Raw genomic sequence first — 14,727 nt, forward strand, 5'->3', positions numbered from 1 at the left:
CCACTCACCTCACGTAACTGCATCCACTGACCTCACGTAACTGCATCTAGTGACCTCACGTAACTGCATCTAGTGACCTCACGTAACTGCATCTAGTGACCTCACGCAACTGCATCTAGTGACCTCACGTAACTGCATCTAGTGACCTCACGTAACTGCATCCAGTGACCTCACGTAACTGCATCCAGTGACCTCACGTAACTGCATCCAGTGACCTCACGTAACTGCATCCAGTGACCTCACGTAACTGCATCCAGTGACCTCACGTAACTGCATCCAGTGACCTCACGTAACTGCATCCAGTGACCTCACGTAACTGCATCTAGTGACCTCATGCAACTGCATCCACTGACCTCACGTAACTGCATCCACTCACCTCACGTAAGTGCATCCACTGACCTCACGTAAGTGCATCCACTGTCACGTAACTGGATCTCGTGACCTCACGTAACTGCATCTAGTGACCTCATGCAACTGCATCCACTGACCTCATGCAACTGCATCCACTGACCTCATGCAACTGCATCCACTGACCTCATGCAACTGCATCCACTGACCTCATGCAACTGCATCCACTGACCTCATGTAACTGCATCCACTGACCTCACGTAAGTGCATCCACTGACCTCACGTAACTGCATCTAATGACCTCACGTAACTGCATCTAGTGACCTCATGCAACTGCATCCACTGACCTCATGTAACTGCATCCACTCACCTCACGTAACTGCATCCACTGACCTCACGTAACTGCATCTAGTGACCTCACGTAACTGCATCTAGTGACCTCATGCAACTGCATCCACTGACCTCACATAACTGCATCCACTCACCTCACGTAACTGCATCCACTGACCTCACGTAACTGCATCTAGTGACCTCATGTAACTGCATCTAGTGACCTCACGTAACTGCATCCAGTGACCTCACGTAACTGCATCCAGTGACCTCACGTAACTGCATCCAGTGACCTCACGTAAGTGCATCCAGTGACCTCACGTAAGTGCATCCAGTGACCTCACGTAAGTGCATCCAGTGACCTCACGTAAGTGCATCCAGTGACCTCACGTAAGTGCATCCAGTGACCTCACGTAAGTGCATCCACTGACCTCACGTAAGTGCATCCACTGACATCACGTAAGTGCATCCAGTGACCTCACGTAAGTGCATCCAGTGACCTCACGTAAGTGCATCCAGTGACCTCACGTAAGTGCATCCAGTGACCTCACGTAAGTGCATCTAGTGACCTCACGTAACTGCATCTAGTGACTTCAGGTAACTGCATCTAGTGACCTCACGTAACTGCATCCAGTGACCTCACATAACTGCATCCAGTGACCTCACGTAACTGCATCTAGTGACCTCACGCAACTGCATCCACTGACCTCACGTAAGTGCATCCAGTGACCTCACGTAACTGCATCTAGTGACCTCATGCAACTGCATCCACTGACCTCACGTAACTGCATCCACTCACCTCACGTAAGTGCATCCACTGACCTCACGTAAGTGCATCCACTGTCACGTAACTGGATCTAGTGACCTCACGTAACTGCATCTAGTGACCTCATGCAACTGCATCCACTGACCTCACATAACTGCATCCACTGACCTCATGTAACTGCATCCACTGACCTCATGTAACTGCATCCACTGACCTCACGTAAGTGCATCCACTGACCTCACGTAACTGCATCTAGTGACCTCACGTAACTGCATCTAGTGACCTCATGCAACTGCATCCACTGACCTCACATAACTGCATCCACTGACCTCACATAACTGCATCCACTGACCTCACGTAACTGCATCCAGTGACCTCACGCAACTCCATCCATTGACCTCACATAACGGCATCTAGTGACCTCACGTAAGTGCATCCAGTGAACTCACGTAACTTTATTCAGTGACCTCACGTAACTGCATCTAGTGACCTCACGTAACTGCATCTAGTGACCTCACGTAACTGCATCTAGTGACCTCACGTAACTGCATCCACTCACCTCACGTAACTGCATCCACTCACCTCACGTAACTGCATCCAGTGACCTCACGCAACTGCATCCAGTGACCTCACGCAACTGCATCCAGTGACCTCACGCAACTGCATCCAGTGACCTCACGTAACTGCATCTAGTGACCTCACGTAACTGAATCTAGTGACCTCACGTAACTGCATCCAGTGACCTCACATAACTGCATCTAGTGACCTCACGTAACTGCATCTAGCGACCTCCCGTAACTGCATCTAGTGACCTCACATAACTGCATCTAGTGACCTCCCGTAACTGCATCTAGCGACCTCCCGTAACTGCATCTAGTGACCTCACATAACTGCATCTAGTGACCTCACGTGACTGCTTCCACTGACCTTACGTGACTGCATCCAGTGACTTCACATAACTGCATCCAGTGACCTCACGCAACTGCATCCAGTGACCTCACATAACTGCTTCTAGTGACCTCACGTAACTGCATCTAGTGACCTCACGCAACTCCATCCACTGACCTCACATAACTGCATCTAGTGACCTCATGTAAGTGCATCCAGTGAACTCACGTAACTTTATTCAGTGACCTCACGTAACTTTATTCAGTGACCTCACGTAACTGCATCTAGTGACCTCACGTAACTGCATTCAGTGACCTCACATAACTGCATCTAGCGACCTCACATAACTGCATCTAGCGACCTCCCGTAACTGCATCTAGCGACCTCACATAACTGCATCTAGTGACCTCATGTAAGTGCATCCAGTGAACTCATGTAACTTTATTCAGTGACCTCACGTAACTGCATCTAGTGACCTCACGTAACTGCATTCAGTGACCTCACGTAACTGCATCTAGCGACCTCCCGTAACTGCATCTAGTGACCTCACATAACTGCATCTAGTGACCTCATGTAAGTGCATCCAGTGAACTCACGTAACTTTATTCAGTGACCTCAAGTAACTGCATCTAGTGACCTCACGTAACTGCATCTAGTGACCTCACGTAACTGCATCTAGTGACTTCACATAACTGCATCTAGTGACCTCATGTAAGTGCATCCAGTGAACTCACGTAACTTTATTCAGTGACCTCACGTAACTGAATCTAGTGACCTCACGTAACTGCATCTAGTGACCTCACGTAACTGCATCCAGTGACCTCACATAACTGCATCTAGCGACCTCCCGTAACTGCATTCAGTGACCTCCCGTAACTGCATCTAGTGACCTCACATAACTGCATCTAGTGACCTCATGTAAGTGCATCCAGTGAACTCACGTAACTTTATTCAGTGACCTCACGTAACTGCATCTAGTGACCTCACGTAACTGCATCTAGTGACCTCACGTAACTGCATCTAGTGACCTCACGTAACTGCATCTAGTGACCTCAATTCCAGTCAGATCTATGTGTACATGCACAAATTCATTTAGGGTTCGCAAACCATCCTATTCAGTATATCCAGGATTTATGAACAGTAAAAGTTTTTTTTTCGAATATACTAAACGCACTTAGTGATTTGATAACAGGTTACCGAATTGCTAAATAAGCTCCGGAATGTACGTACATCTATCTGGCTGCATGTGAATCCAGCAGGCTTCAGTGCACAGCAATGCTGGACATGTTTTTGCTGGGGAGATCTGTTTTTCACCCTCTGAGCACTGGTTGGAATCATCAAAAAATATCTCAGATGATTAATGTGCCTGCTGCAGAGCCTAGCGTGTGAGTGCAGGTTCAAAATGTTTTCTTTAAGGTAACTTAGTAGGGCAATGCTTTTGTTGTAGAGATCTTTGTGTTACTTTTGTGCAAGGAGTAATAATCCAGGGAAAACAACTCCATTATTCAGCCACTTCAAACATCTGCATGTACCCTGAAAGTTTGAAACTTTCAGGTTTTAACTTCATCTTTTGATATTATATGGCTGTAAAAATAGGTTTCGGTGGGTGGTAATAAATATATTATAAAGTGGCAAAAAGTGAATTTTGTCTCATGTGCTCTATATAGGATTAATTTTGGCTCACTTACACAAATAGAAAGACATACCTGGTACGTGTACAGGGACTAAATAGATCTCCATGTTTCATAGAGACCCAGAGCCCAAGAAAGCCAAAGGCACTTTCAAACCTTCATTTATCTCATAGCAGCTTGTGATGTTACACACCGGGGTTCTTTGTTTCTTTCTAAGGTGGCTGCTGGCTGGGGCAACCTGGTTTCATGATGCATGTTCAGCTGTGCTGTGTTTCATGTCTATTTGTGACCAGCTTAAAGTTGCCTCGAAAAGAATTCAGCTGTCCAAGAAGTGAGTCATAATTAGGGTTCTTGGTTTTATGGTATTCATTTTTTAACATCTCCGTCTGTACTTATCCATTTTTATTTTTTGGCCATTGTATTCGTATTTATCCTTTTTTTTTTTAAATAAATGGAGACGTAAATTGATATATTTCTACATTTATTTAACTGATTAACATGCACTCCTAGTCTCCTACTTAGATGCCTGTTGCATTTAGGCACACTAAGCAGCCAAATATAAGAAGACTCTACACCCAGAGGTAAATAGTAGCCTTTTTTTTATAAATATATGTTAACATATGCCTGTATTTAAGGGAATCCCACCCTGTTTGTAATTTCTTATGGTGTCTATCTGCTTAGCAGCTGGTCTAGAATTCATGAAATACAACAAGGTGAGTCACTCAAAAGAAGCACAATTTTCTGTATTTTTCTGCTTTTAAAAATAAATACAGACCGGAAATAGATTGTTTTCTATGTGTATTTATCTGTAGAAATCAGTAAAAACAGAAAACTGGAAGAAGCCTTAGTCATTATGTGCTGGAGTAGAACCCTCTGACTTGTTTGGCCTTTACAAGCTGCTGTTGGCACTGACCTCTCTTGTATCCCCAGGTCCTGTTTCCCGGAGATGCAGTACAGGTACCTGCCCATCTGGCTCACCCTGGACTACCTGTGTGACTTCCTCTACCTGCTGGACACCGTGGCCTGGTTTCACACAGGTGGGTAGGTTCCACTGGTCAGAAGCTCATCCATGTAACACTAGTGCTTACAGGGACAGCACCGTATCTGCAGAGTTGTGTGGTATCTTGGGTTGAGTGGTGGGATGTGGCATGTGTGGTGAAGAAGGTCCCATTAGTGATTGTGGATGGGCTGTGGGATGTTCGATGACCAGTTGGCGCTGGGACACTGGTGGAGTTGCAGCTAGAGCTGTGGATTGAGTCTCCATTATGGAATAAACATACGTCTTCCTGCACTTTATTCAGCAACCATTGGTTCTCTCCTTGGGCAGGTGGGTCACCCCATCTCACTTGAGTTAGGGTTTCCTGGGGTTGTGTAATTAGTTACAGAAAAAAGCTTCAGGTTTCCCAGGTCCATGCATGAGTGGCTCATTCCAGTCCAGATTGTTTCCTTTGCATCCTGGGACTTGTAGTCCTCATTATATAATAGGATTAAAATACACTCAGAATGCAAAGCAAACTCCTGGCGTGCTACTCGCCAAAAAGCTTTTTGATGCTGGGTCAGGCGTAGTAAGTGCTATATAAATACAGTCACAATTAGAATCTACTCATGCATGGACTAGGGGAGCATGAGAAACACAGAATTGAATATGAGGGTGGGGCCATTGGCTTGTTTTGATTCAGTGGAGTGTTCTGGCTACACTCGAGGAGTGCCCCCTATATACTGAGCCTGCCGAAGGGCGCAGGCCCCTTCATAGGACTCCAGACCCCAGTGGTAAATATAAACAGTTGCACATATGTAAATGTAAGCCAGAGTCTCAGTTTCGCAGAAGCAGCTCATCCAGTTCTGCGAGAGCTTGGCATTCTGGAACTTGTAGTCCTGATTTTATAATGGGATGAACCAGATGGTGGAAGCCTCAGAGCTCTCCTTTCTGGTGCGGGGTTCGTCCCCCCGGATGCACTGATGCGCATGATTCTTTTATCTGTTTGAGGCTCTCCCCCTCAAAAAATGAGGGAGCGCCCATAACCGTGTGCCAGGCACCCTGGGAAACTGGTACATTCAGCAAAAGATACACAATTCATGGACGGAATGCAGAACAAATCAAAACATTCACCCCCAGTCAAGAGAGCTGGGTTAAATCCATCATTCTTTTGCTCACCATGCCACCCCAGTTCAGACCTGGCCATATGCAAAGCAGTCTTGACCCTGTGCCTCATGCGAACAGTCCAGCCCGAACTGCCAAGCCAGGTCCTCCCTTGACCGGAAACAAGCATCCTAGGACCAGTTTCGGAGTTTCACCCCTCTACAGCCAGGATAGCTTGATTCCAGTGGCACATTGAGCCTAGGACCCACGTCTGGGCATACCTGGTGCACTTAGGGTGAGAAAGCTAAAGGTACACAATTGATGGACGGAATGCAGAACAAATCAAAATATTTACTCCCAGTCAAGAGCTCTGGGTTAAATTCATCATTCTTTTGCTCACCATGCCACCTCTGTCCAGGGAGGACCTGGCCTGGCAGTTCGGGCTGGACTATTCCCTTTGGGCGCAGGGTCAAGACTGATTTGGCTGAGTCCAAACTGGAATGGCATGGTGAGCAAAAAAAAAGATGGATTTAGGCCCGGATCTCTGTACTGGGGTGAATGTATGACATTGTTCTGCATTCTGTCCATCAATTGTTCTTTTTGCACAGGTACATTCAGGGCACAGGAGGAGCTGCAAAGCATGCTGGGTCCGGGTCCGGCACAGGTGTATCACATTTTTAACAGCAGTTGCAGACCTTTCCTGCATACTCAGAGCCTCAGTAACATGGGAATGAATAACAAGTGTTGCAAGGCTTTAGAAAGGCCCCGTCTGCCTGCCGAAGCGCCTCGCTGCTGGCTTCATTAGCACCACGAGGTGTGACTGTAATTAGGAGCGTAGCACTTAGCGGGTCATTAAGGCTCACATTCCAACACATGCTGTAAACCTCGCGTTACTCGCAGTGTTGCCGCATTAGGCCGGGGTGTTCTGTACACTTTCAGTAAGGGTGATAATCGCTCCCTGCCCCCGCGCCAGCGAAGAATTCTTTCGCTGAGAGGTTAAAGTCAACCAAGGTGAATTTTGGTAACAGCCTGCTGTAGATAACATTGATGGGATGGTGTGTGTAGCGCCCACACGCAGGGAACACCCGGTAGCGCCTCTGCTGCTGAGCACTGCCTTATTATCAAATCAGGTTGAGTTCTTGTAAAATGTTGCATGGCGCTATAAGCCTCGTGGCGCTCTAAAATATTTATAGGATACGAGGATGGTCCTACCTGCCTTTTGCGTGGGTATAGTGTTGCGGGTGCCCCCACCCCCCCAGGATGACATGACGTGCTTGCATCAGGGTAAACTCACCAGGTCTGCGTGGGACTCATTTTCGGATGCTGTGGTGACCGCATAACTCCACAGCACCAGGACAGTGGCGGCTGGTGATATTTGAAAGTGGTGGGCAGAAACGTTGGGCATGACTTTCATATAGCGAGCGACACAAACAAGGCTAATGGACAAACCTTGGGGTCCAGGGTGGGTCCTTCTCCCGACAAAAAAAATGAAAAAAAGAATGGCAAATGGTGTATTTTAAAGCAAATGGGTGTAGTGATAAAGCAAGGCATATAAAGCAGTGGGAACATATAGTCTTGGAATATTAAACACATTAAAAACTGCCCAATGTCCTACTGCATCAATATGTTTAACAGTTACTGGAATATGTAAATTGTACAGCGTGACAACTTTAGCCCTTTAAAATGAATGCATGCTCAGTGTCTTGCACTGCATACAGCATTAACTTTGGAAAAAATTGCTCTAACCAGGCTTCGAGAAGCACCCACAGCTGCTGGCTGCAACCAGTTATATAGAAATATGTGCAGACAGGTCTTTAAGTGGAATGATAAAGTGGGGGCTCTCTATAAAGGAACATGTCAAATACATTTTTGTGATTCCCATACTGTGCCACCTGAGTGGCATTTTTTGTTTCTTTGTGAGATATAATTGCATCCAGATAAATGACACAAGAACTGACATACACCGAAAACTGTCAGTGCAATTGGCTTTGTCAATGGTTGTTAGCTGTTTAAGATAAATAAATAACAACAAGGATTTGTTATAAATAATTAACATTGGAAATATTTCAAGTCTGAAATTGTGAGTCAGTGAGTTAAATAGCATTGAGGCTTGTGGAAGGAGTTTCGGCCTTCAGTTATGTGCGCTTCATGTTAGATATGTATCCTCTTTTTCTCTGAATATCTTGTCCATCTGCACATCTTCAACCCCCTCTCTTTCCTCTTCAGCACCCTCTTTTCTCTCTTCATTGAATGCATTTCCTCAATCTCTCTCACTTCACTTCCCCCAAACATACATTGCACTCCCTCAAATGTAAGCACTTTATTTTCTCTTACCTCGCAAATATTTTGATATCTGTGTACCCTCTTCACAATAATTTCCACAGAATTTAATTGGCAAATGGAATACATATAAATTGTTTTTTATGCTCTGTAGAGAGGCCAACCCACTGACAGGCACTTTGTTTGGCTTCAGCCTTAGCGCCGGCGTGCTCAATCAAATCCCCTCATAAACATGACATGGCTCAAAGTATGCACAGAAAAAAATACAGATAAACAATAACATTATAAAATAGCTATCTCTTGGGGAATGCAAGATTAAGTAAATCATGTAAAATAAGACAGGAACTAAGTCACTCAATGCACTGCCTTAACGGTTGTATCATTCATGTCATAAATCGATCCATGTTTTTGGCATGAGGGTTAACTTTGGGGCATGAAGACAGGGCGAGTTTTACTGTCATACTCCAGTACACTGATTGCTTAAGTGACAGACACACAAGCACATTGGGACCCTGGCACAGAATTTGGGGCTCTTCCAGTGACATGGGGATAATGCGCAGTTACAGTGATAGAGGGGCACAGATGATGGGACCGGGGCTGTGACCCCGAACACATTCTCTTGAGGGCACTGGCAGTAGCGGCACAGGAGCAATAGGGAGAAAAGGACTGGGATGGGATACTTACACCAGGACGCTGGGCAGGAGGACACAGTAATGTAGGAAGTCCTCCACAGTACACATGTATACTTGAGCTCAGAGCACGTACACCTACACCTTCTGCAGGGTGCGGCTTTCTGCTCTGTTATGCCACATTTTGTTCCCAAGCCTTGCAGCCATTCCTGCAAGGAAGGGGTTGGGTGTGGTTGTCGGCTCTTGCCAGGGATTCCCTGGTCTGCTCAACGGTGAGGACACTGGAGTCTGTTCTGTAAAAAAGAGGCCATGGTTTCTTTCAGCCTGGAATTCTGAGATGTGCTGAAACGTAGCGGTGAGGTTGAGGCCAGCACAACCATTGGCGTACAGTGGATGTATACCTACCCAGTGTCGCCGGCTTGGAACTCGAAGGACATTACCTTTTTCGTCCAGAATTTGAAGATAATTAACAAAAATGCGTTACAATATCCAGGCCAGAATTCAATAGGATGCCTGGATGTTAGAAGATTCAGCCAGGAGAATGACTGTCAATTTTGTTTGGGGATCGCGGTGAAGATTAGATGTTCTGGGTTCAGGCCACTGCACCATTGAACTGTTATGTGTTGTGAGCCCTGATGATGTCCATAATGGACGAAACGCGTTGGCTGTTCTAAGTTGTTATTTTCTTATGGATCAAGAAGCATTGATTCAGATGGAATTATGTTGTTAAATTCACATTTGATTGGACACTTGTTCTGTTGGATTTTTTTCTGGTGTTGGATTCATTTTTGAATAATAAAACTTTGGAATACAGTACCGGACTGAAGACTTTCTGTGAACACGACGCTCCTTCCATCAATCTTCATACCATCGGCGTAGTACAACACTGATGGTGAAAGGCATGACACTAAGCTCATGCCTTATGTCTTCCAAGTTTTCAGCTTGAGCATGGTATAAATGTTGGTGACCTGATAGCAAATCTGGGTAAAAAATGTCCCAAAATACACAGACAGTGTAATAAGCATCCTTATTGTTTATTAGATTTATTATGCTCTCCAATACTAAAGTAATGTTAATATTGCACTAAGCCATTTCACCACACGAGTCTCCTCCCTTCAATCGTGGGTCAAGAGTTAGAGAGCCACAAGCATCAAAATGTTTGCTCTATGGTGGCCCATATCCCACTATTATTTCATGTCCCTCTTCATCCCCGACTGAGATTTAGCGGTTTAGGATCACTCAACAAGGTCTCTGGCTGTGACTCCCAAATCGTCCCCATAGGATCCTATCAGGGCCAACATAGTACAAACATATTTGAAATGTTGGTCATGAACAAATAAGGAAAGCCATTAGGACATCTTATCTAACTTGTTGGAAACCATCATAAATCAGAGAACTGTTCACTGTAAGCACATGTTTTTCACTTTGCCGTTAACTTGGATATTTGTATCAACTTCACAAGGGAGCAAGAACGTTGGCTGGCCTGCTCGTCTTTTGGATCCAATTCCCATGGGCACAAATGCTGTAGCTCCCGTTCTAACGGGGCCAGCGACGTGCAGCCAGGGCCTGGGATGTCACATTGGGGGAGATTAGCATGGTGAGGGGTCTAAGCACAAAATATATAAAACCCGAGATTAGCTTTCAAATACTTACCATTACCTAGAACAAGGCACCAAATCAGACGTGCTTGCATCCACTCCCACATATGATGAAAAGGTGGGATCTTTTGCATGTGAATGATGGATGTCTGAAATCAAGCAGGGATAAGGTCTCTGATGCCCAAAACTGTGACGCTCATCGCGTCACAGGCCTACAGAGTGCATAGCACCTGAGACTACAATGGCAAGGAAGGGCTTGAAAACAGAAACCCCTGCGTCCTGCGTCACATTGTAGAAAGTTGATTCTCTGCCTGGCTTCCGTCTCCTGCTTCAGAAGGAGGTGGAGCAGGCAGTCTGAAACAGACAGCATCGATTTGTGTAGAGATACGATCGTATCTCTAAATAAATTGATTTATTTAATATATTTGTATGTAAATGTGTAGGAATTTAAGAGGGGCACAGCTCCTGAGCTCGAATGGAGAAACCGCCCCGGCACCAGGCACACCATGTTTCTGTCCTGGACATTCTTTTATCAGTTCAATGCATTCTGGGGGTTGTTGTCTAATTGATTTCCTCGAAACTAGCAGGACAAATGTACTACATCACAGTGCTTTTAAAAAAGGGAGCTACAGAGCTCCCTTGTTTGCCAAGTCACCTGTGAAGAGCCCATCCAGCCTAGGGTCTTTCTTTGCATTCTGGGACCTGTAGTCGCAGATTTATATTAGGACAGTAAGATATAGGAGGGTGGAGTGCAAAGAAACCGAACGGTCTAGAACTTCTTATATAAAACATGGGAAACCTGATTGCAAGGGGCTGGGACAAGGTGTTCAGGGGACAGGGAGTCATCAGTGGATTCTAAATCGGGGCCCCTCACTGTGGCCCACTGTTGCATGGGTCACTGTGCTGGCTTGGCTAGAGCACCTCAAGTCAATGTGGATGAGCAGCCAAGGCCCAGCTGAGAGGAGGGAGTGTACCGTAAATCTAGGTGTGGTGCCACACTTTTGGTCTTCAGCTTTATTTACCCATGACCAATGTCGCTACAAACGCAGCAGCTTTTGAAAATCACGTTACGGGCATGTGCAGCAGATCAACTCCCTCTCCACAGTGGTCGCTCCCCTCGCGCTGTGCCTCCCAACAGACGCTTTGCTCCCTGCTGCCTGCTTGCCCTGATTGAGCGCCTTGAAGTGCACGCAGCGCCTGGTATCGTTAACATTGATTTTTTTGCCTGCTGCCTGCTGGCCCTGATATAGCGCATTTAGCGCCTGACATCGTTTGCTTGCCTTTCATAATTTCTGTACATTGGCCTTGCATTGTGGGGAAGTTAAAAGGGCCTGCACAGTGTTTAAACAATTTCTGCACCTTAACTCGCACTCCGGCGGTGCCCCAGTTTCGTTTCAGGTACCGGGCTGCCATTTGGTGGAGTGTTTGTTTTCTTCTGTGAGCCCGTGTCTCCTCCCAGCTCACGCCTCCCAGCTGCCCCTCCCACGCTCCGCCCCCCTCCACTCTCCATTTAAGGCAGATGCAACAACGTGCAGCGTCCACGCGCTGTGGCCGCGCCGAAGGTGCGCCAAAGGTAAGCCCGTCTACGCCTGTCCGCGCCTGGATCGCGCCCAGCGCCAGACCCCCTGGTCCCCGCTTCACCCACCCCTCCCACATTACATACGACGCCTCCACCCTCCTATCACTGAACCCCGGCCGACTCCCTAACTGCGCCCAAGCAGCACCAGGACACATCCATGGACCCTTCACCTGCCACTCCTGCAAATTCTCCTGCATCAAGACCCACACCAAACCCACAAACACCGAACAGAGATCCAACACCACCCACCTTAAATGCATCCTTCTCAACACCCGCTCAGTTCACAAACACGCCATCGACCTTTGGAACCTACTCAACACCACTTCTCCGGACATCGCCTTCCTAACAGAAACCTGGATGAATACCTCTTCAGCTCCAGACATCACCATAGCCATCCCGGACGGCTACAAGATCATCCGTAAGGACCGCCCCATCCAAACAGGAGGAGGCATCGCCATCGTCCACAAGAACACCATCCACGTCTCAACCAGCTCAGAAGACAACCTCGCTATCGCCGAACACCTTCACTTCCAGATCCACACCGACCCCAAGACCACACTCAGAGGCACCCTCCTCTACAGGCCACCAGGACCCCGTACAAAATTCAGCGAAGACATTACTGACTTCATCACCCCACATGCCCTCCCCTCGGAAGAATACATTCTACTGGGAGACCTCAATTTCCATCTGGAAAAGAGCAACGACAGTAACACTACCACCCTTCTGGACAATCTCGCCAATGTCGGACTCAAACAACTTGTTAACACCCCCACACACTATGCAGGACACACACTTGACCCTATCTTCACTTCCAGCAAGCATATCTCCTTCACTCACACCACACCCCTCCACTGGACGGACCACAGTTGCATCCACTTCATTTACAACAAGACCACGATCCACAACCGTTACCACCCTCAACCAACTCTGCGAAGAAATTGGAACAAAATCAACATCGACCAGATCTCCACATCGCTTCTTCAAAAACCCCCCGCCTACTCAACGAACCCTAACCAAGCCGCCATCAACCTCACACAATGGCTAACCCAAACCGCCGACAAACTAGCACCCCTGAAAAAACATCAAATCAAGCAAGGAAGCAAGAACGCCCCCTGGTTCAACGATGACCTTAAGAAATCAAAGAAGCTCTGTCGTTCCCTTGAGAAAACCTGGAAAAAAGACCCAAACACTATCACCCAAGCCGCCTTCAAGAACGCCACCCGCAAACACCACCAACTAATCCGGACAGCCAAGAAATCATCACTCAAAGACCGACTAGACAACAACGCCCACAACAGCAAGGAACTTTTCAACATAATCAAAGAATTCACCAACCCCACCGCCAGCTCCAACGACTTCACCCCCTCTCAAGTCCTCTGCGACTCCCTCGCCTCATTCTTCCATGACAAAATCGCCGACATTCATAACAGCTTTGACAACCAACCCGCAAACCAGCCCACCCCACTCACCTCCGAACCGGTACCTCCTCCGAATAACCTTTTCGACTGGAACCCAATCACCACAGAAGACACCATTCGCCTGATGAACTCCATCCACTCAGGATCCCCTACAGACCCATGCCCCCATCACATCTTCAACAAAGCAGACTCCATTATCGCACCCCATCTCCGAGACGTCATCAACTGCTCCCTCAACTCCGCCACATTCCCAGAAAGCTGGAAACACGCCGAACTCAGCGCCCTTCTGAAGAAACCCTCAGCTGACCCCACCGAACTCAAAAACTACCGCCCCATCTCGCTCCTCCCATTCCCTGCCAAAGTCATCGAGAAAGCCGTTAACAGCCAGCTCGCCGCCTTCCTCGAAACCAACAAATCACTCGACTCCTCACAGTCTGGCTTCCGAGCCAAACACAGCACCGAGACCGCCCTCATCGCAGCAACAGACGACATTCGAACACTACTGGACAACGGAGACACAGTGGCCCTCATCCTCCTTGACCTCTCCGCAGCCTTCGACACAGTCTGCCATAGCACCCTGATACAACGCCTCTGAAACATCGGAATTCAAGGAAAAGCATTGGACTGGATCATCTCGTTCCTCGCTGGAAGAACTCAGAGAGTCCGCCTCCCCCCTTTTAAGTCAGAGGCCACCGAAGTCATCTGCGGCGTCCCGCAAGGATCATCACTCAGCCCTACCCTCTTCAACGTCTACATGAGCCCCCTCGCAACCATCGCACATCAACACAACCTCAACATCATCTCCTACGCGGATGACACTCAGCTGATCCTATCACTCACAAAAGACCCAACCACCGCCAAAACCAACCTACATGAAGGGATGAAAGAAGTAGCCGAGTGGATGAAGCACAGCCGTCTGAAATTGAACTCGGACAAAACGGAAGTCCTCATCTTAGGTTCATCCCCTTCCGCCTGGGACGACTCTTGGTGGCCAACGGCCTTAGGTAAAGCCCCCATACCGACGGACCACGCACGGAACCTGGGCATCATCCTGGACTCCTCACTCTCGATGACCAGACAAGTCAACGCCGTCTCATCATCATGCTTCAACATCCTGCGCATGCTCAAAAAAACATTCCGCTGGATCCCAAACGAAACAAGGAAAACGGTCACCCACGCA

At 47.4% G+C, this 14,727-nt stretch overlaps 1 protein-coding gene across 1 annotated transcript in view; it reads left to right on the forward strand.

Annotated features, from left to right (window-relative positions):
• The window catches only part of CNGA4 (cyclic nucleotide gated channel subunit alpha 4), a 192,638-nt gene that overhangs the window by 60,607 nt on the left and 117,304 nt on the right, over positions 1–14,727 (forward strand). The window contains exon 3 of the mRNA XM_078656282.1: positions 4,894–5,000. Within this exon, the coding sequence (XP_078512408.1) occupies positions 4,894–5,000 (107 nt within the window). The remainder of the gene's footprint in view (positions 1–4,893; positions 5,001–14,727) is intronic.

Source organism: Lissotriton helveticus, chromosome 8 (assembly GCF_964261635.1).
Source record: "Lissotriton helveticus chromosome 8, aLisHel1.1, whole genome shotgun sequence".
Classification (NCBI taxonomy): Eukaryota; Metazoa; Chordata; class Amphibia; order Caudata; family Salamandridae; genus Lissotriton; species Lissotriton helveticus.